At 42.1% G+C, this 26,625-nt stretch overlaps 1 protein-coding gene across 1 annotated transcript in view; it reads right to left on the bottom strand.

The window, feature by feature from the left end:
• Positions 1-11,752: 11,752 nt before the first annotated feature.
• LOC139537635 (alpha-tectorin-like) overlaps positions 11,753-26,625 on the bottom strand; it is a 56,752-nt gene continuing 41,879 nt past the window's right edge. The window contains exons 18-26 of the mRNA XM_071339176.1: positions 23,810-23,920; positions 22,530-22,732; positions 20,295-20,458; positions 19,099-19,347; positions 18,769-18,931; positions 18,358-18,442; positions 18,107-18,226; positions 13,338-16,449; positions 11,753-12,602 (exon numbers count right to left, since the gene is read on the bottom strand). Of these exons, the coding sequence (XP_071195277.1) occupies positions 16,346-16,449; positions 18,107-18,226; positions 18,358-18,442; positions 18,769-18,931; positions 19,099-19,347; positions 20,295-20,458; positions 22,530-22,732; positions 23,810-23,920 (1,199 nt within the window). The 3' untranslated portion in view covers positions 11,753-12,602; positions 13,338-16,345. The remainder of the gene's footprint in view (positions 12,603-13,337; positions 16,450-18,106; positions 18,227-18,357; positions 18,443-18,768; positions 18,932-19,098; positions 19,348-20,294; positions 20,459-22,529; positions 22,733-23,809; positions 23,921-26,625) is intronic.

The raw sequence follows: 26,625 nt of genomic DNA on the forward strand, positions 1-26,625 counted from the left end.
ACACACACACACACACACACACACACACACACACACACACACACACACACACACACACACACACACACACACACACACACACACACACACACACACACACACACACACACACACACACACACACACACATACACAGGTGGTGTTAGAGCATTAAGCTCTTAACAAATGCTAATAGGGGGGGCACAGTCATGGGGGCATGTGACCCATTGTGCTGGATGAACTCCACCTCTGGACTGTTGCCGAGAGAGGTGGATGGACAGAGAGGGAGAGAGAGCGAGAGAAAAAGAGCTAGAGGGGGCGAATGAAGTAGGGAGGAAATGAATGAAAGGGAAAAGAGATGAATGAGAGAGTGGAGTGGGTGGAGAGCGACAGAGAGAGAGCAAGAGAGCGAGAGAGAGATTTAAGAGCAGTGTTTCTCAGACTGCCATGGAATAGACCCGTGTGTCCACAACAACCTCTAGGAACAAACTCGATGTCACTTGTTGCGTGCCTGCATCACTGTGTGTGTGTGTGTCTTTGTCCTCATAGTGCTTGTTCACCTACTAACAAGAAATGTGTGTGTGTGTGTGTGTATATACACACCCAAGTGTGTTTTCGTCTCAACAATTCCATAAAAAAAGTAACTGTCCAGTGTTTCCTGATTTCTATGAAATATGACTTTTAACTACAATATGATCGAAATAGCCAAGCAAGCACATAACGTTCTAAGAACCATATTTTTATTAGAGCATGGTGTGAGGGTGGTTGTCCTATGGTTATTTTGCATACAACCTTCCCACAATTTCTGGGAATGGTGCAGAACAGTTGCTTGGCTTTGGAACATTTTCAGCACATTTAAGGAACTTCACAAAAAAAAACTTTAACAGAACGTTTCCTAAAAGTAAAAACATGTTTACATTTACATTCTCCAACTGCTTTCACATTGGAAATGTTCTCAAATAGTTCAGAGAACGTTAAGAAACAAATCAAATCAAATTGTATAGGTCACATGCGCCGAATACAACAGGTGTAGATCTTACCGTGAAATGCTTAATTACAAGCCCTTAACCAAAAATGCAGTTTTAAGAAAAATAAGAGTTAAGGAAATATTTACTAAATGAACAAAAGTAAAAAAGAAATGAGCAAAAATAAAATAATGAGGCTATATACAGGGGGTACCGGTACCGAGTCATATTTGAAGACAATCATGGTACCAATAATTGCCTCTAATAGACTAGATGTATGTCCTTGAACCGATTATTTTAAAATCACACACAGAAGAAGTTATAACGATAATTTACAATAGTTGCTAAAGGCAGCCTGCACTGCCCCGGTTGGCCTTCAACTTGAGTTACCGGTCCTAAATGTCATACAAGTAGACCGCTGATTAGCCAGCTCAACCAATGAGCTAACATGACATCATGTTCTATGAGGAAATAGCAAACATTTATTAAACAGTCTGTTTGAGGTGTTTTTTTTAAAGTCTTCCGGTCAGTTTGGGGCTAAAGTTGGGATATTATCCAAGAGTGTTTGGCAATAGGATAAAATGAGACTTGCTTCATGTCGTGTTGATGCCAAGCAGTGTGTGTAAAAATAAATAAATACAAAATTCTGGTGGAAAATGACCTCAATGACCAAAACCAAATTTAAACAGTGTAGACATGATAATGGACCTACATTTGAGTCTCTTCCCTCTGTACAGCTCGCTAACAATTACAGAAAAAAAATCGAGACAGTGCATTGGAAATTCCAAAAACAATGGATAGATTACCATGTTTTGCAAATTTGGACTGTGAGGAAATATAACACATTTTCAGTATGGCCCTCTGGATCTTGACACCCTTGTACTAGCCAATTGCAAATCAATGGCTGACTAAGTAAAGTGTGGTATATATTTTTCAAGGACCTTGTGTGTGGTGTGTGCATGAAAATCAAATGTGCATTCCTACTAAGCAAACCTGTCAAATCTTTGTGCTGGACCAGAAAACACACATTGCAGTATGTGTATCACTGGCATAAAAGTTACTATGGGAGAGACAACTCAGCAAAGTGTCACCTTAACACCTCTGTTCTCTCTTGCCATTTCTTTCAAGACATCTGACTGTCTGACTGTGTAATTCCTGTGCCTTAAACTAGCACAAGTCTGGTTTTCACCTTGTAGACACACACACACACACACACACACACACACACACACACACACACACACACACACACACACACACACACACACACACACACACACACACACACACACACACACACACACACACACACACACACACACACACACACACACACACACACACACAGGATAAACACCGCTTCCACCAAACAAACTGATGTTAAACATCAATCACAAATGCCCTGGCGAGACCTTGAAGAGATATCTTTTCAACTCCTCTTCATAAAAAGAGACATTAGCTGCAGGCATATTTTTAATTTATTTTTAATTTCACCTTTATTTAACCAGGTAGGCTAGTTGAGAACAATTTCTCATTTGCAACTGCGACCTGGCTAAGATAAAGCAAAGCAGTTCGACACATACAACAACACAGAGTTACACATGGAATAAACAAACATACAATCAATAATACAGTAGAAAAATCTATATACAGCATGTGCAAATGAGGTAGGATAAGACAGGTAAAGCAATAAATAGGTCGTGCTGGTGAAGTAATTACAATATAGCAATTAAACACTGGAATGGTAGAATGTGTGGATCGGCGTGTAAAAGATCTGCCCTGCTGCTTACCCAAAACATGTTGTACTCTGTGCTATTCCTGTGCTTTGCAACAGTAACCCAGAGTCTGGCCTGTGGTGAACTGTGAAGAATGCATTTGATAATATCACATACTACGTCCCAAATGACACCCTATTCCATATTTAGTGCACTACTTTTGACCAGATCTCTATGGGCCCTGGTCAAAAGTAGAGCACTATCTAGGGAATAGGGTGCCAATTGAGAAGCAGCCCACAGTTCCTCATCACAAGGTCTCTAGTCTTCTGACATCATCCCCACCACCCACTCTGCTCTCTGCTCCCAGCCTGCTGTCAATCACCCCTATTGCTACAAAGTAATCTCCCACAATACCACACTTTAAGGTGGCACATCAGCTGGTTGTGGTCCCGAGGTTCTGATTGGTTGATGAGTGTCAGCACCTTTACTACCAGCCAATAGGGCGGCTTTTGGGCGTCTCATGCATTTAAATTATTAATTTTGACTTTATGATATAATGTGCAACTTACAGAACGTGGCAATACATAGTCTCTGATGATCTTTCTGTTGAATTTCTTTATGGAGAGAGCGAGTGAAAGAGAGCGAGTGAAAGAGAGAGGAGAGAAAGAGGATAAGACAGAGATAAAGAAAAGACAATATAGAAAGTGAGAGAATCAATTACTTTCTGGTGCTTATTGAGGAAACTACCTGAAACCAAGTGGTTTATTTCATACTTGTTTCACTGAATCCCACAGCAATCGAAAGGAATTTAAGCAGGTAATCATGAGGTAATAAGGCTGTACCAAATAATTTCCAAGTAAACACCAGGTAAAAACAAACGGTTTCTTGTAAGAAGGAAAGACATGAAAAATAAAAAGGAAAATGCTGCAAACTGCTGCTCATGCTCCCAGCTAGTTTTATTATAACACTGCTGAGACCCTTAGCTTTTCATACCGATATAGATGGCTGATGAAGACCTATGGGTCGAAACCTAGGAGCATGAGCAGCAGTGTGCTGCATTTTCATTTTCATTTTTAATGAATTCACCTATAACTCCAGCACCTGCAAAAAGTACCTGGATGTGCGTATGTCCTTCAGCTTTTGTACAAGAAGGTAAGATAGCGAGAGCATTTAGGCGAGAGCATTTAGGTGTCTGGGCAGTTCATTGCATACATGCTAGATTACATATGGACCTCACCAGTCTCTGGTCTCTCTGGGTTCTGTCAGAGGTGGACATTTACATTAAGAGCAGGTTAATGGTCACACGCATGCACACGCAGGCGCGCACACACACACAAAGGAACCATGAATGAGCCCTGATAGTTAGACTAGAAGCCGTCATCCTAGGAGAACCCATTGGCCTTGACATCAATCTATATAGCTAGTTTAACACAGAAAAGTGCAGAGGACAGCAGCAATTGTCCTTGATTTGTCCTTGTAAACTTAACAGCTCTATACAGACCTCCATGGAGACAGGTACAGTTTACAGCTTCTAGCTGGGTGGCCTGGTCATTAAGTGTGCGCTGGGCAGAGTCCAATGCCACAGCCACGTAACTTGTAGTTTGTTGATGAATCAGGTAGGATTGGATGGATATGTGTCGTAAGTGAGAGGTCTTTGATCTCACACAGACACGCACACACGCGCACACACACACACACACACACACACACACACACACACACACACACACACACACACACACACACACACACACACACACACACACACACACACACACACACACACACACACACACACACACACAATCACAGTACAGAACATTACACGCGCGCACACACACGTCTATGCAAACACACACACACGGTTACACGCACACACTCGTCTATGTGTATATGCACACACACACTGTACATAAGATTACGCACGCACGCCCCCCCCCCCCCCCCTTCAATTGTGTGCTTTGTGCGATTCAAGCCACACAATTGAACACGCCAGTCCTCACCCTACTGATGTCACCTCACCACATCAATATACTGTAGTGTACCAGAACAAACTTTGGCTGCGTTTGAACAGGCAGCCCAATTCTGATATTTTATCTTTTCACATCAGATCTTTTTCAGAGCTGGTCAAAAGACCAATTAGCAATACAAATATCAGAATATCACTGTCACTCCAGGAAAGATCTCTCTGCGTAAGGTAAGCTGAAGGCTCACACAGATTTTAAATGACAAAGATATTTTAGAGGCAGCATACAGTGGGAACTCAATATACACTATATGACCAAAAGTATATACCTGCTCTTTGAACATCTCATTACAAAATCAAGGGCATTAATATGGAGTTGGTCTCCCCTTTACTGCTATAACAGCCTCCACTCTTCTGGGAAGGCTTAATTCTAGATGTTGGAACATTGTTGCGGGGACTTTCTTCCATTCAGCAGCAAGAGCATTAGTGATGTTGGGCGATTAGGCCTGGCTCACAGTCGGCGTTCCAATTCATCCCAAAGGTGTTTGATGGGGTTGAGGTCAGTCAAGTATGGACCTCGCTTTGTGCACGGGGCATTGTCATGCTGAAACAGGAAAGGGCCTTCCCAAAACTGTTGACACAAAGTTGGAAGCACAGAATTGTCTAGAATTTAATTGTATGCTGAAGCATTATATACGATTTCCCTTCACTGGAACTAAGGAACCTACCCCGAACCATGAAAAACAGCCCCAGACCATTATTCCTCCTCCACCAAACTTTACAGTTGGTACAATGCATTGGGACAGTAGTGTTCTCCTGGCATCTGCCAAACCCAGCTTAGATTACTTGTTGGTTATTACTGCATTGTCGGAACTAGAAGCACAAGCATTTCGCTACACTCGCATTAACATCTGCTAACCATGTGTATGTGACTAATAAAATTTGATTTGATTTGATTTGATTTTTGTCAGTCAGACTGCCAGATGGTAAAGCGTGATTCATCACTCCAGAGAATGCGTTTCCACTGCTCCAGAGTCCAATGGCGGCAAGCTATACACCACTCCAGGCAACACTTGCCATTGGGCATGGGGATCTTAGGCTGCTCGGGCATGGGGATCTTAGGCTGCTCGGGCATGGGGATCTTAGGCTGCTCAGCCATGGAAAACCATTTCATGAAGCGAACAGTTATTGTGCTGACGTTGCTTCCAGTGGCAGTTTGGAACTCGGTAGTGAGTGTTGCAACCGAGGACAGACAATTTTGAATGCGTTACACGCTTCAGAACTTGGCGGTCCCGTTCTGTGAGCTTGTGTGGCCTACCACTTTGCGGCTGAGCCATTGTTGCTCATAGACGTTTCCACTTCACAATAACAGCACTTACAGTTGACCAGGGCAGCTCTAGCAGGGCAGAAATTTGACAAACTGACTTGTTGGAAAGGTGGCATCATATGACGGTGTCACATTGAAAGTCACTGAGCTCTTCAGTAAGGCCATTCTACTGCCAATGTTTGTCTATGGAGATTGCATGCCTGTGTGCTCGATTTTATACACCTGTCAGCAACAGATGTGGCTGAAATAGTCAAACCCACTCAATTGAAGGGGTGTCCACATACTTTGTATATATAGTGTATTTCTGTAAAAAAATTATCATGGAAACATTATTCATTTTGGTGACAATCCTGGGTCGTATTCATTAGGGCATGCAACGGAGAAAAAAAATGTCACGCCAACGAAAATGAGCATTTCTCATAACCCAAGTAGTGCTCACACTTTCAGTCGGTTTCTTCCATTTGGTGCCTAATGAACATGACTATGCTCTCAGTCCTTCTCTGTGAAGGAAAAGGAAGAGGTGCGGTGTCTCTGGAAATACTGGAACCTACAACAGTAAAGACAGAATGTGCCTCATTGATGATAAGGTCTCTAAGAATGGTTGTAAAATCAGAAACATTACAAAAATGCAGTAAAAATCTTAATTGACAACACACGTAAGCATTAAGACTGTAATGCAAACTTGGCAATATGCATATGGGTGCATGGCTGCATGCACACACACACACACACACAATAATAGTGATGTACACACAAGCACACCTTAGTATACATTACAATAATTCCAGGGAAGCCTCTGTGGGAAAAGCCCTACCAGGGAATCCTGTTGTACTTCTACTAGGTGAGGTATCATCACCCCGGAAACCAAACAAGACAGCACAACATTAGATCAGGCTAGATGACTCACATTGGCCACTTGGAAGATATGGATTAATAGTCATACCGCCAACACAAACAACAAACACCCAATAACCACTGATGTAGAGGGGGTAGACACACCTTATTTTGTGAATAGGGTTCTCCCACCTCTTACACTAGAGTTTTTATTTAGGGTTTACCCACCTATTGACCCACAGTGCTCAGGGTTTATCCACCTATATTTTACCACTACATCCCCCCATATCCAAACAACCATTAGTTAACCTCTCCATCAAGGCAAACTCATACATTAAATTCAGCTCATAGTAAGTAGCTCAATGTCACTTGATGATAATACAACCAGGTGGAATAGGCTAACATGTTGTTGTGAATGTCACTGTGAATGAGGCCAGTCTTCCCTTACAATTAAAAAAATTGCTTTGAAACCAAGTAAACGTACCTACTTTGGACATAAAGTACACAGTGAACTGCCTCCACTTAACCTATGAAAAGGCTGTATAAAACCCTGTATAAATGCAATCTACCATGACTATGGCAGAGGCTGAATGTCTACAGTCTATAGATCTCAGTCTTGTTGTCATTCTGAAGTAGTGGCCCCTCCCCAGGTCACACACGCTTACGTAAGGCAAGGCCAGAATATTCAAAACAGTGGTATATCAACAGTCAACACAAATCACTTCATATCTGAGAGAGAGAGAGGGTTGGGGGGAAAGAGCACACCCTGTCTCACCTAGAATGTTACATTTAAATAACATCACATCAATCAAAGGTGATTTGAATGTAGTTCTCTAATACAGTGAGGGGTTTCTAAGTCCTCTGTATAGTAGGTAATAATGTGAATAATAATGTGGTCAGAACATTTTGTGAGCAGAAATGTAGTGACAGCTTTGCATTCTGTTTTGCATATCATTCCAGTCTTTCATGGACATTTACAATTGAGGTCAGTGAGGTGAATAAAAATGTAATTTCCTCACAATTGACTAATTATTTTCAGGAGATTCAAAATGTGGGGCTGAACAGTCATTAAAACCTGCCTAGATTCTTACAATACACGGTTGAATCCTAACTTGAGAGACATGCGCAATTGCGCATAACTCAAATTTTGGCGGAAATCATACGTTGGTATCAATGGGCGTTTTGTGTGGGTTGAAGGGTTGAAGTTGTTCAGCGCTCTTTAGTCTCTACTACTTTGGTACTACCCAGGGTTCTCCCCAAAGAATGTAAGATGGGAGCTGCGCCACTTTGTTGGCCTGACTGCACCACTATGTAAACTAGGAAATGGTACTTTATTTGTTATTATTCAAGGCCAGAAACCACACCTAATAGAGCATTTACAGGTGTTCAAAAACGACGTACTCAGCAGCACCATCTTGTTAAAATATCCTGAGGAGAACCTGCCACTGTATAAAATAGTAATTTGCTGCCCTCTGCTGTACATAGGGAAGGTTGCCATCTAGTGGTGTACAGTGAGAATTGCATAAATACCTCATTATTTCAACTCAGTGTCCTTCTGTTTGCTTTCACCACCAGCCCTGTCTTGAGGGCCAAGAGGCATGGCAAGCAAAGTTCGTACCCTATGCCACCATGGAACATCCAAGTCGTATTGCTATCTTTACCTTTATCTGATGTGCCACTTTAAAGGCACTAGGAATCAACTACAGATTGGCTCTTAGAGTATGATGTATTTACAATGCCTTCGGAAAGTATTCAGACACCTTGACTTTTTCCATATTTTGTTACGTATTCTAAAATGTATTAAATAATGTTTTTCGTCATCAATCTACACACAATACCCCATAATGACAAAGCGAAAAAAAAAAAAAAGGGAAATGTTTGTAAATGTATTAACAATAAAAAACAGAAATACCTTATTTGCATAAGTATTCAGACCCTTTGCTATGATACTCGAAATTGAGCTCAGGTGTATCCTGTTACCATTGATCATCCTTGAGATCTACAACTTGGACTCCACTTGTGGTAAATTCAATTGATTGGACATGATTTGGAAAGGCATACATCTGTCTATATAAGTTCCCACAGTTGACAGTGCATGTCGGAGCAATAACCAAGCCATGAGGTTGAAGGAATTGTCCGTAGAGCTCCGAGACAGGATTGTGTCGAGGCGCAGATCTGGGGAAGGGTACGAAAAAATGTCTGCAGCATTGAAGGTCCCCAAGAACACAGTGGCCTCCATCATTCTTAAATAGAACAAGTCTGGAACCACTGTCATGTCGTGGCCCTTTCTGGGTGTAGATCGTGGCTTCCCCCTCTCTCTCACTCTCTCCTACACCCAGGTTCTGTTATCTCTGGTCATGCAGAGAGAGACACCACAGAGTGAACAAAAGTTTTCACTTGGCCAAACTCCTAAATCCCCAAAATGGGGGAATTAAACTATATGTCCACTTGTGGGAATGATCCGTGGACACTTAAGGGACAGGTATGACGAGTGTGTTTCATTTGGTGACATCATGGAGGACAGGAAACACACATAACTATCTCTCTGAATGTGTACACTTCTCAATTATGGGGTTTGCATCTAATTCTTGTATAAAATGAATGAGTAAAGATGAAACTATTTGTGAAATTATGTAATTCCCTGTAAAGTTTAACTAGTCAGCGGCCACGCCCCCGTGAGCACAGACATGATCTGGCGTCATGGAACCGCCCTTTTCTATGGTTATGAATAAAACCCCCTCCTGATGAAATCCTCTTCAGACTAAGAAAACCCTCAGCGTGAGCTGTGGTTGCAATGGTTGAGTACCAAGACTAGAAATCCATACCAGGTGGCGCATTGGCTACACGGCTGGAAATGGTTCAACTCTGTGAATATCGATTCCTACAGAATAAGAGCAAATATTAGATACTAATTACTAGACTGCAGCTAGAAATGATGTAAACCTGGGATGCGAATACCGACAACCGCCGAAACATCTACTCTAAGAACAATGGATGCCTGACGTATCCATTAAATAGACACTATCAGGAGCCGCCGATAGAGCTACCACCATGAGTAACCAGACTCTCTGATGAACTGACTCTCCCGCAGACGGACCGACGATTCCAACAGAGAAGACCACAACGACATATGGGCGTAAATATATCGATTGCAATTATTCCCGAATGAGCGAGCGTTCATGTGCAAAGGATTAGCATTTCAAAGAATATAAATATCCACTGTGTGTAGTGATCCATTTTGTCTTTCCCACTCCTTATCGGTCCACATCCCCTTTTCTTTGTATACCAAGCCGTCATGTCGGTTTAGCCCACTATGGGATCTTCCCTATCATTGTTAGTAACCAATATCTACTGTTTGTTTGTTATGCATTTCTGTGATTATTTAGTTAGTTAGTAAATAAATGATAAAGCCAATTGGTGTATGGAGGATTCATAGTCTAGACTGGGTTCGTGCAGATAACCAACAATTTACGACGTTTGGAATGAGACTGACGTAAGGTAAAGAATAATTCATTAATAGAAGACTAGTTGATCAGATATTAAAATATCTGAAGAGTTATATTCGGAAAATTATAACTTTGTAATCTGAAGATTTTCCTTGCTGCCCCTACTTCCTAGTTAATTACATTTACATTATTATTTTAATCATATAATAATAATTACAGAGAATTGATTTGATAAAATAACAGTCTTCACATTTAATGATACTAAAGACACGACACCACCAAGACTCTTCCTAGAGCTGGCCGCCAAGCCAAACTGAGCAATCGGGGGAGAAGGGCCTCGGTCAGGGAGGTGACTAAAAACCCGATGGTCACTCTGATAGAGCTCCAGAGTTCCTCTGTGGAGATGGGAGAACCTTCCAGAAGGACAACCATCTCTGCAGCACTCCACCAATCAGGCCTTTATGGTAGAATGGCCAGATGACAGTCCGCTTGGAGTTTGCCAAAAGGGACCTAAAGACTCTCCGACCATAAGAAACAAGATTCTCTGGTCTGATGAAACCAACATTGAACTCTTTGGCCTGAATGCCAAGTGTCACGTCTGAAGGAAACCTGGCACCATCCTTACAGTGAAACATGGTGGTGGCAGCATCATGTTGTGGGTATGTTTTTCAGCGGCAGGGACTGGGAGACTAGTCAGGATCGAGGGAAAGATGAACAGAGCAAAGATTCACCTTCTAACCGGACAACGACACTAAGCACACAGCCAAGACAATGTAGGAGTGGCTTCGGCACAAGTCTCTGGATGTCCCTGAGTGGCCCAGCCAGAGCCTGGACTTGAACCCAATCGAACATCTCTGGAGAGACCTGAAAATAGCTGTGCAGCAACGCTCCCCATCCAACCTGGTAGAGCTTGAGAGGATCTGCAGAGAAGAATGGAAGAAACTCCCCAAATACAGATGTGCCAAGCTTGTAGCGTCATACCCAAGAGGACTTGAGGCTGTAATCGCTGCCAAAGGTGCTTCATCAAAGTACTGAGTAAAGGGTGTGAATACTTATGTAAATGTAATATTTCAGTTTTTTTTTTACATTCTAAAAACCTGGTTTTGCTTTGCCATTTAGGGTTATTGTTTGTAGATTGATGAGGGGAAAATGTTTTTTATCCATTTTAAAATAAGGCTGTAACGTAACAAAATGTAGAAAAAGTCAAGGGGCTGAATACTTTCTGAAGGCACTGTATTTTTATGAATATCGCTATCAGTATCTCTCTCACTCACCCACCCACTATCACAAATGTGCAATGAGATGGCGGAAGTAGGGCTGTGGCAGATGCGGCCGAACACCCTGGTCTGCTCACTTTTGATGTTCAGATTAGGAATAGTGGCCTAACTGAAATCTGTACATGTACTGTAGGCCTATAACCTCTCACATGTATTCTAATATAATAATAACTCCTGCAGAAGTAAGTATATCCTTGCAGTAAAATGATACACCAAATGTACATTTAGTCTCAGGAACAGGAGTGGAGAAATATGATTTCTTTATTTCTGCATCCAAGACAAACTGAAATCTTATCAGAAACATGTTTTATCATCTTCACAGCTTTTCATTTCCTTAAAACCGGTCAAACTGATGTAATTTGGACATTTTGCACAGAACAAATATTTCTGCTGTTATTGCATTTTCACCCCGGTCCCTAAACGTCCTCCCTCAATGAGAGAAGCAGAAATGAAAGAAAACTTTATCAATGTCAACTAGATCCTACTGAGCACCGCTTTATTTAGTATTCTAGGGCAACAAGTTAGGTCAGAAAATAAGCTGCATGAATCTAATTATAGGAAAATTGACAAAGAAATAGCCTGCCAAATGTTGGAAACTATATGGCGAAAAATATAAAAACTAGGCAACAAAAAAACTATTATCCTGCACATCCTGTGAAAGAATTGTTCCACCGTCCCTGGATGTGCATAGAACATGTTCAGTACTTCCGCCCCACTAAATCACCTCAGAGACCCAGTACGAAGAGCTATAGTGTTCGGCACTGGCTGGAATCAGTCCTCTGCTGGCAGGGTGGGCGGCTGGACAGCCCCATAGAGACCAAGTCTTGGGTGTCTGGCTGACCAAGCGATGCCGGCTGGACAGGGGAAAGGTGGACACCGTGAGGTACGCCAGACAGGACGGCAAGAGACCTCTACTTTCCCCGTTGGCGTTAACACGCGCCCCCACCAAAGCTCTGGTCCCCGTAGGGGGTAGCCCACAGTGGGCTCGTAGGCACTGTAATGGCCCAGGAGGCTGGAGCCAGGGCTGTACCTGGGGGTGGAGGACACTTGAGACATCCTGGAGAGGAGAGGTCAGCAGGGAGGGATATGCAGACTGGAAGGGAGGAAGGAAACAAGAGCGTCAGTGTATTGGTCCGAGGAAAAGGAGCTGGACCCCCCTAAAATGTAGCCAATAGAGCTGTCAGTTACATTCTAAATCAGATCTGCTGTGTTCAACAAGATGTGTGTAGGATGGACAGAAGGAACACACGCTCACTTTACATGCTACACACACACAAATACAAACACATGTGAGGTTGAATCTCACAGCAGTGTAACTCCTCTCAGCTTACACACACACACAATACCAATTGAAAGAGGAAGTAGAACACAGGCACACTAATGGAGAATGGAACACCTGATCCATTTTTGTGGTAGTCACAAACGTGCACATTTGATAGGCTACATAACTACACGGCTGACAAGGAAATCCATTTGCTGCCAATGGAATTTTTGCTAATGCATAAATCAAAATCAACTCAAACAAACCCCTGTTGCTGTAGTTATGTAGTTGCTATAAACATAGTCTGCAGGTTGGGAAGACAGCTGGCCTAGTAGGTGCAATAAACATAGTCTGCAGGTTGGGAAGACAGCTGGCCTAGTAGGTGCAATACATTGGAGGGGGTTAAAAAGTATCATAGCATCAGTAGTCTTGTCCACCCATGCTCTTTTACATGGAACCGGGATTAAAGACAGTCGGTAACCAACGTTAGATTTACGCTTAGCCAGTTACATCATTGCAATAAGCTATTACTGTACAGTAGACTACATAAAGTAGGTTCTCTCTCACCTTCGAAGTCTTCACTTTTCTGCAGTGTCCAAAACGCAAATGTAGCTTCTGCGTCGATGTCAAACCAATATTTATTTTGCGCTTATCTATATGTGCACATTATATATAACATATTCCACCTTCCATCAAGATATCGGTAAAGTTGCCGTATCCTTAAACTGTGTACATTGCATGCATTTACAGTAGCTAGGTCTAATTTCGTTTTTAAAGTATTTTAGACTTGGTGACGGGATACTCATGCACACGCTCGTCTGTAGTCCAAATTCGCGCCTATTTATTGCACAACTATACAACCCCAAATTAGCAGCAAGCATGTTAACATTTGTAGCTCTTTCACATAGCCTACGTTTAGCATATTAATTAAGTTTATGGTTTTATAAAATCATTGAGGCATGAATGCATGTAGGCTTATGTGGAACTTTTGAAGAGACAAAACGGACACAATGGTCAATTATGAGAGCTGTTCAGTTTATTCTTGAAATTGTATTGCTTTTCTAAAATGGGATAATTGCCTCGTCTTGCTGCCTTTTTGGGTCAATTAATTATGAAACTCAATATTGAAATGCCAATTGAAAGTCATACAATTTCACAACAAAAAAGCCTGTACTAACAATATGTATACTAAACAAAAACATAAATGCAACATGCAACAATTTAAAATATTTTGAGTTACAGTTCATTAAAGCAAATTAGTCAATTATAGTACATTCATTAGGCTTAATCTATGGATTTCAAATGACTGGGAATACAGATATGCAGCTGTTTGTCACAGACACCTTAATAAATAAATAAAGTAGGGGTGAGGATCAGAAAACCAGTCAGTATCTGGTGTGACCACCATTTGCCTCATGCAGCGTGAGTTGATCAGGCTGTTGATTGTGGCCTGTGGAATGGTGCCCCACTCCTCTTCAATGGCTGTGCGAAGTAGCTGGACATTGGTAGCTGGACAATGGCTGTGCGAAGTAGCTGGACATTGGCGTGAACTGGAACACACTGTCTTACACGTTGATCCAGAGCATCCCAAACAAGCTCAATGGGTGACAGGTCTGGTGAGTATGCAGGCCATGTAAGAACTGGGACACTTTCAGCGTCCAGAAATTGTGTACAGATCCTTGCAACATTATCATGTTGAAACATGAGGTGATGGCAACAGATGAATGGCACAACAATGGGCCTCAGGATCTCATATCGCTGTGCATTCCAATTGCCATTGATAAAATGTAATTGTGTTCGTTGTCCATAGCTTATGCCTGCCCATACCCTAACCCCACCATGGGGCACTCTGTTCACAACATTGACATCAGCAAACCGCTTGATCACACGATGCCATAGACGTGGTCTGCGGTTGTGAGGCCGGTTAGATGTACTGCCAAATTCTCTAAAACGACGTTGGAGGCGGCTTATGGTAGAGAAATTAACATTAAAGTCACTGGCAACACCTCTGGTGGACATTCCTGCAGTCAGCATGCCAATTGCACGCTCCCTCAAAACTTGAGACATCTGTGACAATGTGTTGTGTGACAAAACTGCACATTTTAGAGTGGCCTTTTACTGTCCCCAGCACAAGGTGCACATGTGTAATGATGATTAATCAGCGTCTTGATATGCCACACCTGTCAGGTGGATGGATTATCTTGGTAAAGGAGAAAAGATCAGTAACAGGGATGTAAACAAATTTGTGCACAAAATTGGAAAGAAATAAGCTTTTTGTGCATATGGAACATTTCTGGGATCTTTTATTTCAGCTCATGAAACACGGGACTGACACTTTACATGTTGCGTTTATATTTTTGTTCAGTATACATTTGTACATAATGAAAATGTTATGAGATACTCCAATATTTTCTAACATAAATTGTTATTGCTAGCTATATGGAGTGGGATGAGCTTCTTTCTTTGTCATTGTACAAAAACATTGCTTATTTCATATGCCGATAACAGTAGCCTAGGTAGGCGCATTTTGACACAGGTCACATTGCTTTTTTGCTCATAATGATATCGGTCTGGAGAACTGGACCTACATCGGTTTTTACAAAATGTATGTTGTGCACAAAATAAAAACTTTTTGAGAAGTAATTTAACTTTCACAATATTCATTATTTTTCAATCAAATGTTTCTAGGAGTATCATTTTGAACATAGAAATTATTTTAGAACTGTTTCTGATTGAGGCTGGCACATGAGTAGGCAAGTAGAATGGCAGTGTGACATGACCAGTCAAGGCACATCTACCAGCACATTGTATGTTATTGAGACTCATTCAATATTTTCAGAGTAGGGGATAAGGGGCTGAGTGGGGAACAGGTAATCGATTCACATACACAGCCTTAGACTTCACACATAAATAATGATAAAATATATTTTTTAATCATTTTGGAAACCAAGCTTTGCCATCAAAGATAAATGTAGGGCAAACTATGCCCTCACCTCTCATAAAAAAACGCTTTATCTAATACTAACTCACTAAGCTGTTTTTTAAATGAAATATACTGACTTTCTTCTGTCTAGCTAAAGTTTATGTGAGTAAAAATATTCTTTGGGGGGGCTTTTTTCATTGTGATCAAGGGCCTTGTGAGTTGTTGTGATCCAGGGCCTTGTGGTTGTTGTGATCCAGGGCCTTGTGAGTTGTTGTTGTTGTGATCCAGGGCCTTGTGAGTTGTTGTTGTTGTGATCCAGGGCCTTGTGAGTTGTTGTTGTTGTGATCCAGGGCCTTGTGAGTTGTTGTTGTTGTTGTGATCCAGGGCCTTGTGGTTGTTGTTGTTGTGATCCAGGGCCTTGTGAGTTGTTGTTGTTGTTGTGATCCAGGGCCTTGAGTTGTTGTTGTTAAGTCCATCCAGAGGGAAGGGCTTCTTGTCTCTGTGATTGGTTGCTGTGGATTTCTCTGTGACAGTGAGCAGGAAGTGTAGCTGTCTGTTCTATATTTTGCTGTTATTTCGTGTTACATTGCTCTCCTCTTTTCTTTTTATCTGTCTCTCTCTCCCTCCTCTCTCTCTGACTGTCCTTCCAGTGTTAGGAGAAGAGAGAAGTGTGTGAGTGAGCATGGAGCACGGAGACCACCGTGCTAAGGGCCAGAGGGAGAATGAGGGGTCGTAGGTCAACGCTGGAGCTGACAGCTGGATGGAGGGAATAAAAAAGAAATGAAGAAGGTTGTCTTATGAAGGACAGAATAAAGGGTCAGATGCAGGGGTGAAAGTAAGGTGGTCCAGTACGGCGTCCCAGCAAAATAAATAGTGGGGCTACGCCGTACTGGTAAAACATGAGCCTATCACAATAATTAAAACCAAATGTCAAGAAAACTGGAGGCTATTACACCACTATTTATCATTAGGCTACCACATGTCAGAGGCATGAAAAATGAGTGAATGGACAAGTAAACGGTTGGTATAGTCTACGCCCTAACATGCAGTGTGGTTAGACACCGAGACGCACGCGGACAGTAGTGGATACATAAATTCTGGCCTAATGACAAAATGTCATTACACTTTGTGGTGTTTGAGTAACAGATGTCTCTTTCCATTCACCACTGCTTGGAGGTTGGATATATGTTTCTAGTGAATGAACGTGCACGGGTAGCCTAGTAAAGGAGCCTCTTTGAAGTGACTAAAAACATCAAGACTGGTTGTGTTAATGCCACAATAAAATGTAATACATTTAAAGAGTTAAATTATAAATCTTTACGACTAGGCCCACAGAGATCCTACTGAGTTAATAGGGATTCTAAATGTAATTCTATGATTAAGCATGTGCACACATAGGAGGTCCCGTACTTTCACACCTGGTCAGATGAGAAAGAAGAGAACCCCAGTGCGCCTTTGGACGTAAACATAATTTTTTGGTAGCACTTACTTTACGGTACTGAAATGACCAGGTATTACTTAAAAATAGACGGTAACATGTTAATAACACAGTATTAATGATTTACGTGCTCGTTTGTTGAGGATTGATTAAAACAAGCACAACTGGTTATCATTAGGTAACAAGTAGTTACCAATTGTGTTGAATAAGTACCAGAAAGTAACCATTGATACCACATATTTTTCCTAGCAAACACCAAGTTAATACCAGAGGAAAAAGTACTGTAAATACTGTAAAAAAAAAAAAAACGATTGTAAAATATTGAACGAGGAAGTCACGTGCATACTCTTTGTGCTTGTCACACTCTACGTTTACATTTGACATTTTAGTCATTTAGCAGACGCAACTTACAGTACTGAGTGCATACATTTTCATATATTTTTTTCTCCCTATACTGGTGCCCCGTGGGAATCAAACCCACAACCCTGGCGTTGCAAGTGCCATGCTCTTCCAACTGAGCTACACAGGACTTCCTCTACACATCACTTACTTGCAAGTACAGTACCTTCAAAATGAAGACAGAGTGTGTGCCCACAGTACAGTGCGTGGGATAAATTCCATTTCAATTCAGTCAATTATAATGGAATTGACCCCAACCTTCGTAGAGTGTATGTGCATTTTTGTTTGCACAATTCCCAAGTTATTCCCAAGTTAGATTTGAGGATTCCCAATTTTGTCGCTTATTCCCTTCTGATTCCAGGAATCTTACAACTGGGATTTCTGGCAAACTTGGGAATTTTGGGAAAGTTACCGGAATTTTGCAACTCCGGTCACACTGTTGAGATGGGATAATATTGTTACGAAGAAGGTTAAAATGATGTGAAATAGTATTTTTTTTTAAACAAAATTACAATACTTAAAAGGCACTTTATTCATAGAATCACCCATATAGCAATGTAAAGGATGTGTGTTTACCTCTACAGCTCTTTCCGTCCCTCTGCAGCATCCCAGTCACACAGCTACACACAGCTCCCATCCCTTTACTGGTGCAGATCTGCTCACAGCCCCCGTTCCCCACCTCACACCAGTCCGACTCTAATATACACAAGTACACACAAAATTGTGAATCGCACACATACTGGTATTTACACAAGTGCATGCATACACTAAGGCGACATGTCTGCATCACATACATGCACGCACACTAGGGCAACACTGATCTGTACCTCTCCTTCTGATGGGTCCTACAGTGAGGATCTGCTCCTTGTGATTGCTGTAGTCCGTGTACATCCTCCTGTTGTGGGGACAGTTCTACACACACTCACACACACACACACACACACACACACACACACACACACACACACACACACACACACACACACACACACACACACACACACACACACACACACACACACACACACACACACACACACACACACACACACACACACACACACACACACACACTTGTATTAAGCTGGCATAACATAGCCATTGTAAGCTTAGCTATTCTAAGCATGCTTCACAACATGTTAGATTTGTTATCATTTGCCGCTTATAAAAACTGGACAAAGATGAAACTGGTTCCGGATTTAATTCAGTGTTCATCTCCATGTTCAGGGTCTCCTCACCACTTTGCAGGCATTGATCTCGTGGTCACACAGCGACACGTCACAGTGGAGGTGGACCTCGTCATAGTCCCCAATGAACTTGAAGACTGTGACGTGGAAGCGGCAGGTGAGGGACACCCCGTTCTCAGCCATGCCTATGGTGTTATCCTTGATGTTGGGACAACTTCATAGATAAAGAAAGAGAAGTTAGTGTGGTCCTTTGTTTTCGTACAATACAACCTAACGTCTGTTCCTAACGTCTGTCCATCCGTTTGTCTGTCATTTGAGCAATTTATAGGGGATAGGGTGCTATTTTGGCTGCAGACATGTGGTATGTTATTTTGAGCCTACCCTCTTTCTATGATGATGTAGCGGAGCCGGTCGCTGCTGTAGCGGGACGGCGTGGCCCAGCACATATTGACGATAAGGATGAGCTGGTTCTCGTCGGCCCCCTCCACAAACACCCCCACGAAGAGGATGTCCCGTGTGCTCAGCACCACCTCGCCCTCGCGGTACGGCTGGTGGTACGACGAGTTCTTGTACAGTGCCATCTTAGTGATGAAGTTACCCTCCTGGGTGGGGAGGGTGAGGTTGATCACACTGGAGAAAGGGTTTAGGGAGAGAGAGATATGGGAAGGGGGAGAGAAGGTGAGGGATATCATTGAGGGATATCATTGAATAAACTCTATAACAAGTCAGGCGATGGAAAACATTGGTCTTGTGTGGAGCAGTACTTTTCTGTACATGCATGCACGGGCTACACGGAGAAGTATCGCTTGAGACCAACGGAATGCTATAACGTTGCGGATAAAGTTGTAATGACACAATTTCATGTGTACAACATGAACATACAACGAGCATGAGAAGGTATATCACTGGTGGGCAAGTTTCTCCAAACCAAGTGAAATCGCAAAAAAAAAGTGTCTGGACATTTCTATAACATGCCAAATACATTTTTGATAAAAAAAAGGGAAAAAAAGTGAACTTGTCCTTTAAAGGCCTAGTGCAGTCAAAAACTTGATTTCTAGTGTTTTATATACATTTCCACACTATGAGGTTGGAATAATACTGTGAAATTGTGAAAATGATAATGCCCTTTTAGTGTAAAAGCTGTTTAAAAAGACTGCCTGAAATTTCAGCCTGTTTTGGTGTGATGGAGTTTTGAGCTACCTGGTGACATCACCAGGTGGTAAATTAGTTAATAGACCAATAAGAAAAAGGGTTCCAAACCTCTCTGCCAATAACAGGTAGTTTTCAGTTTTCCCCTTCCCACTCAGACCACTCCCAGACAGTCCTAGTAAAATTCTTCCTTGAGAAATTAGTCTTTGCCAAGAAGCTATTTTAGTTTCTTTTGACCATTTTAATTGAAAACAATCACAGTAGGGTTGAAAAATTCCGCTAACTCTCCCAAAATTCCCAGGAAGTTATGATTTGAGGATTCCAGATTTCCTGCTTAGATTTCCCTTCTGATTCTTGGAATCTTCCAACTGGGATTTTTGGAAAACCTGGGAATTTGGGGAAAGTTGAGAAAGAGTAGGTCCTCTAACCTGAGCATGGGCCTAAGCACGGTCTCCAGAGATATCTTGAGGTCCAGCTCGTAGGCGCAGGAAAACTCCACGTTGATGGTCTTGTCCCTGGTAATGATGTTGCCAGTGTTGTTCACGCTCTCAATCCACACCGTGTTCTTGTACATGATGTGTGTGCTGTTGGACTGGTAGAAAATATAAATGGCAGATATGCAGGACAATAAACATCATTACAGTAAGTATAGTATGCCTATTGGTCGGGGAAGAGAGTTCATCAGTAACATGGAGCACTACTGGCCCTTGCGATAGGAAATGACAGGTCTACCCTATTGGCTATACAGTTTCTCACCAATAAAATTAAGTCCTATTGCCCCTTGGGGATGAGTCACAAGCCTACGGCATGTGTTTGCCACCAGTAGGTGGAAGTAGCACTAACCACTGCTCCAGGATCAGATATTTTTCAATCCCCATAATGACTAGTTATGATTAAAGGTAAAATAATCTGACTACAGATCTGTGGCAACCTTTACGATACAGCCACGTGGCCCCTGGTGTTGTTAATGTAGAAGGAGATCACTGATATAGGGTCAGATATACAGTTGAAGTCGGAAGTTTACAGACACTTTAGCCAAATACATTTAAACTCAGTTTTTCACAATTCCTGACATTTAATCAGAGTAAAAATACCCTGTCGTAGGTCAGTTAGGATCACCACTTTATTTTAAGAATGTGAAATGTCAGAATAATAGTAGAGAGAATGACATATTTCAGCTTTTATTTATTTCATCGCATTCCCAGTGGGTCCGAAGTTTACATACACTCAATTAGTATTTGGTAGCATTGCCTTTAAATTGTTTAACTTCGGTCAAACATTTCAGGTAGCCTTCCACAAGCTTCCCACAAAAAGTTGGGTGAATTTTGGCCCATTCATCCTGACAGAGCTGGTGTAACTGAGTCAAGTTTATAGGCCTCCTTGCTCGCAAAAGCTTTTTCAGTTCTGCCCACAAATTTTCTATAGGATTGAGGTCAGGGCTTTGTGATGGCCACTCCAATACCTTGACTTTGTTGTCCTTATGCCATTTTGCCACAACTTTGGAAGTATGCTTGGGGTCATTGTCCATTTGGAAGACCCATTTGCGACCAAGCTTTAACTTCCTGACTGATGTCTTGAGATGTTGCTTCAATATATCCACATAATTTCCCCGCCTCATGATGCCATCTATTTTGTGAAGTGCACCAGTCCCTCCTGCAGCAAAGCAACCCCACAACATGATGCTGCCACCCCCGTGCTTCACGGTTGGGATGGTGTTCTTCAGCTTGCAAGCCTCCCCCTTTTTCCTCCAAACATAACGATGGTCATTATGGCCAAACAATTCTATTTCTGTTTCATCAGGACAGAGGACATTTCTCCAAAAAGTACAATCTTTGTCCCCATGTGCAGTTGCAAACTGTAGTCTGGCTTTTTTATGGTGGTTTTGGAGCAGTGGCTTCTTCCTTGCTGAGCGGCCTTTCAGGTTATGTCGATATAGGACTTGCTTTACTGTGGATATAGATACTTTTTGTTTTGCACTTTTCGCACCAAAGTACGTTCATCTCTAGGAGACAGAACGCATCTCCTTTCTGAGCGGTGTGACAGCTGCGTGGTCCCATGGTGTTTATACTTGCGTACTATTGTTTGTACAGATGAACGTGGTACCTTCAGGCCTTTGGAAATTGCTCCCAAGGATGAACCAGACTTGTGGAGGTCTACAATTTTTTTTCTGAGATCTTGGCTGATTTCTTTTGATTTTCCCATGATGTCAAGCAAAGAGGCACTGAGTTTGAAGGTAGGCCTTGAAATACATCCACAGGTACACCTCCAATTGACACAAATGATGTCAATTAGCCTATCAGAAGCTTCTAAAGCAATGACATCATTTTGGGGAATTTTCCAAGCTGTTTAAAGGCACAGTCAACTGAGTGTATGTTAACTTCTGACACACTAGAATTGTGATACAGTGAATTATAAGTGAAATAATCTGTCTGTAAACAATTGTTGGAAAAATGACTTGTGTCATGCACAAAGTAGATGTCCTAACCGACTTGCAAAAACGATAGTTTGTTAACAAGTAATTTGTGGAGTGGTTGAAAAACGAGTTTTAATGACTCCAACCTAAGTGTATGTAAACTTCCGACTTCAACTGTATTATCACACCCCTAAAAATTAAGGTCAGGTTTTAATAATTATCCACTGATCCTAGATCTGTGGTTAGTTACCTGTACGATGGAGCCGCAATGGCCCTTGGTGTTGTTGATGTGAAAGGATATGAAGTCCTCTCCCTCAATGCCGGGGCAGTGCTGGTCGTTGATCCTCACGTCCTCGCGCTCGAAGCCCAGCTGGAAGAGCTTACACTTGGAGATGGACACCTCCATCTGGGCATGCTTACACGTCACCTCTGCCTGGATGATGTCATCCTCGTCTAGTGGGAAAACACAGGGGTTGAAAATCATAAGACTACGGTAGCTAACTTGAATACAGTTGCTAGACTTTGGCTTGGGTCGTGTTCAAACTTGAATCAAATCAAATCTTATTTGTCACATGCGCCGAATACAACAGGTATAGATAGACCTTACAGTGAAATGCTTACTTACAAAACCTTAACCAACAATGCAGTTTTAAGAAAATACCCCCCCAAAAAGTAAGAGATAAGAATAACAAATAATTAAAGAGCAGCAGTAAATAACAATAGCGGGGCTTTATACATGGGGTACCTGTACAGAGTCAATGTACGGGAGCAACGGTGTCGAGGTAATTGAGGTAATATGTACATGTAGGTAGAGTTATTAAAGTGACTATGCATAGATAATAACAGAGAGTATCAGCAGCGTAGAATGGGGGGGGGGGGGGGGCAATGCAAATAGTCTGGGTAGACATTTGATTAGATGTTCAGGAGTCTTATGGCTTGGGGGTAGAAGCTGTTTAGAAGCGTCTTGGACCTATACTTGGCGCTCCGGTACTGCTTGCCGTGCGGTAGCAGAGAGAACAGTCTATGACTAGGGTGGCTGGAGTCTGACAATTTTTAGGGCCTTCCTCTTACACCGCCTGGTATAGAGGTCCTGGATGGCAGGAAGCTTGGCCCCGGTGATGTACTCGGCCGTATGCACTACCCTCTGTAGTGTTTTGTGGTCAGAGGCCGAGCAGTTGCCATACCAGGCAGTGATGCAACCAGTCAGGATTCAAGTAGTTCTGTCCTTGAGCTGTTCTTGTCTATTAATATTCTGTATTATGCAGTGTTTCATGTTTTGCGTGGACCCCAGGAAGTGTAGCTGCTGCTTTCCCAACAGCTAATGGGGATCCTAATAAAATACCAAATAGTACTCCCATTTCATGCCTAATGAACACGACCAATGTATTCTTGTAAAAGGTTTGATCAAAATAAGACTGAGCTGGATAAATAAATTATTAAGATTAAAAATAAACAGAGATAAAATATATATTTATCCTGTATAGCCTAACGATTACCACCACCACCCCCTCCCTCCCTCCACACACTCACCCCCAGCGTTGTTGGGCAGCTCGGGGCAGCCACACAGGTCTCCCCCGTTTTCCTGCTCACACGTGTTGTTGGTGCAGATCTCTCCTGCACAGGGGTCGTAGATCCATTCTGCTAAAGACAGATCCAGGCAAAATGTTAGCTGTCACACCACCTCATCCAACCAACTGTACTGACTGTTATTCTTGAAGAGCCTAATGCTATGTTTTATAAATGTAACAAACATTTTCCTGCAAACCCCCCAGACATTAACACATGCTCCAAGCTCAAGTTACCCGTATATAAAGTGCCTTCAGTATTAATACCCCTTGACTTATTGCACATTTTGTTGTGTTACAGACAGAATTTAAAATAGATCATATGTATTTTTATCTCACCCATCTAGACATTATACCCCCATAATGACAAAGTAATTTTTTGACATTTTTGCAAGTGTATTGAAAATGAAATAAAGTATTAACACCACTTGGCTATGATTTCCAATTTGTAAGTCGCTCTGGATAAGAGCGTCTGCTAAATGACTTAAATGTAAATGTAATGTTCCAAATTGAGCTCAGGTGCATCCAATTTCCTTTGATCGCCTGGAGTATGCAAAAAGTCATGTGAAAGACAGACCATAAGGCAAAAGATTCTGTGGTCTGAGGAGACAAAAATGTTCCTTAACTGTGCACAACTCATTACCTGTCTAACAGTCTAACACCATCCCTACTGTGAAGCGTGGTGGTGGCAGCATCAATCTATGGGGATGCTTTTCAGCAGCAGGGACTGGGAGACTGGTAAGGATAGAGGGTACAATGAATGGAACCAAATACATGCAAATCATTGATGAGATGATGATTCAGAGTGCAAATGACCTTAGACTGGGGCGAAGATTTACACTGAACAAAAAATTAAAAATATAAATCCCATGTTTCATGAGATGAAATAAAAGATATCAGAAATGTTCCATATGCACAAAAAAGATTTCTCTCAAATTTTGTGCACAAATATGTTTACATCCCTGTTAGTGAGCATTTCTCCTTTGCCAAGATAATCCACCTGACAGGTGTGGTATATCAAGAACATGATTAAACAGCATGCTCATTACACAGGTGCACCTTGTGCTGGGGACAATAAAAGGCCAATTTAAAATGTGCAGTTTTGTCACACAACACATTCTTTGTTGCCAGAGAATTTGATGTTAATTTCTATACCATAAGCCTCCTCCAAAGTTTTTTTAGAGAATTTGACAGTACGTCCAACTCGCCTCACAGCCGCAGACCACTTGTATGGCGTCGTGTGGGCGAGCAGTTTGCTGATGCCAATGTTGAGAACAGAGTGCTCCATGGTTATAGTATGGGCAGGCATAAACTACAGATAATGAACACAATTGCATTTTATTGATGGCAGTTTGAATGCACAGAACTACCGTAACGAGATCCTGAGACCCATTGTCATGCCATTCATCCGCTACCATCACCTCATGTTTGAGCATGAGAATGCATGGCCCCATGTCGCAAGGATCTGTATACAATTCCTGGCTGCTGAAAATTTCCCAGTTCTTCCTTGGCCTGCATACTCACCAGACATGTCATCCATTGAGCAGGTTTGGGATTCTCTGGATCGACGTGTACAACAGTGTGTTTCACTGCTACAACATTACACAGGCCACAATCAACAGCCTGATCAACTCTATTTGAAGGAGATGTAAATGGTGGTCATGCTAGACTGCATGAGGTAAATGGTGGTCACGCTAGATACTGACCGGTTTTCTGATCCACGCTCCTACTTTTTTTACAGGCATCTGTGATCAACAAATGCATATCTGTATTCCCAGTCATGTGAAATCCATAGATTAGGGCCTAATGAATTCATTTCAATAGACTGATTTCCTTATATGAACTGTAACTCGGTAAAAAAAATGAAATTGTTGCATGTTGCATTTATATTTTTGTTTAGTATATGTTCCAACAGGACATTGACCCCAAGCATACAGTCAAAGCAGTCCTAGATTGGCCCAGCCAAAGCCCAGACTTGAATCCCATTGAATATCTGTGGAAAGATAATGAACACGGAGTCGGTGCAGCCAGCTGGTTTCTTCATGCATCGCGCCGACAGAAACAAACATCTTTCCGGTAAGAAGAGGGGCGGGGGGGTATGCCTTATGATTAACGAGAAGTGGTGTGATCATCATAACAACACACAAGAACTCAAGTCGTTCTGTTCACCTGATCTAGAACTCCTCACAATCAAATGTCGACCGCATTATCTACCAAGGGAATTCTCGTCAATCATAATCACAGCCGTATACATTCCCCCCCAAGCAGACACATCGATGGCCCTGAACGAACTTTATCTGACTCTTTGTAAACTGGAAACCACACACCCTGAGGCTGCATTCATCGTAGCTGGGGATTTTAACAAGGCTAATCTAAAAACAAAACTCCCTAAATTCTATCAGCATATCGATTGTGCTACCAGGGCTGGAAAAACACTAGACCATTGTTATACTAATTTCCGCGACGCTTATAAGGCCCTCCCCCGCCCCCCTTTCGGAAAAGCTGACCACGACTCCATTTTGTTGATTCCAGCCTACAAACAAAAACTCAAACAACAAGCTCCCGCGCTCAGGTCTGTTCAACGCTGGTCCGACCAATCTGAATCCACGCTTCAAGACTGCTTCGATCACGCGGATTGGAATATGTTCCGCATCGCGTCCAACAACAATATTGACGAATATGCTGATTCGGTGAGCGAGTTCATTAGGAAGTGCATTGACGATGTCGTACCCACAGCAACGATAAAAACATTCCCAAACCAGAAACCGTGGATTGACGGCA

The sequence above is a fragment of the Salvelinus alpinus genome, chromosome 13 (genome assembly GCF_045679555.1).
Source record: "Salvelinus alpinus chromosome 13, SLU_Salpinus.1, whole genome shotgun sequence".
NCBI classification, from domain to species: domain Eukaryota; kingdom Metazoa; phylum Chordata; class Actinopteri; order Salmoniformes; family Salmonidae; genus Salvelinus; species Salvelinus alpinus.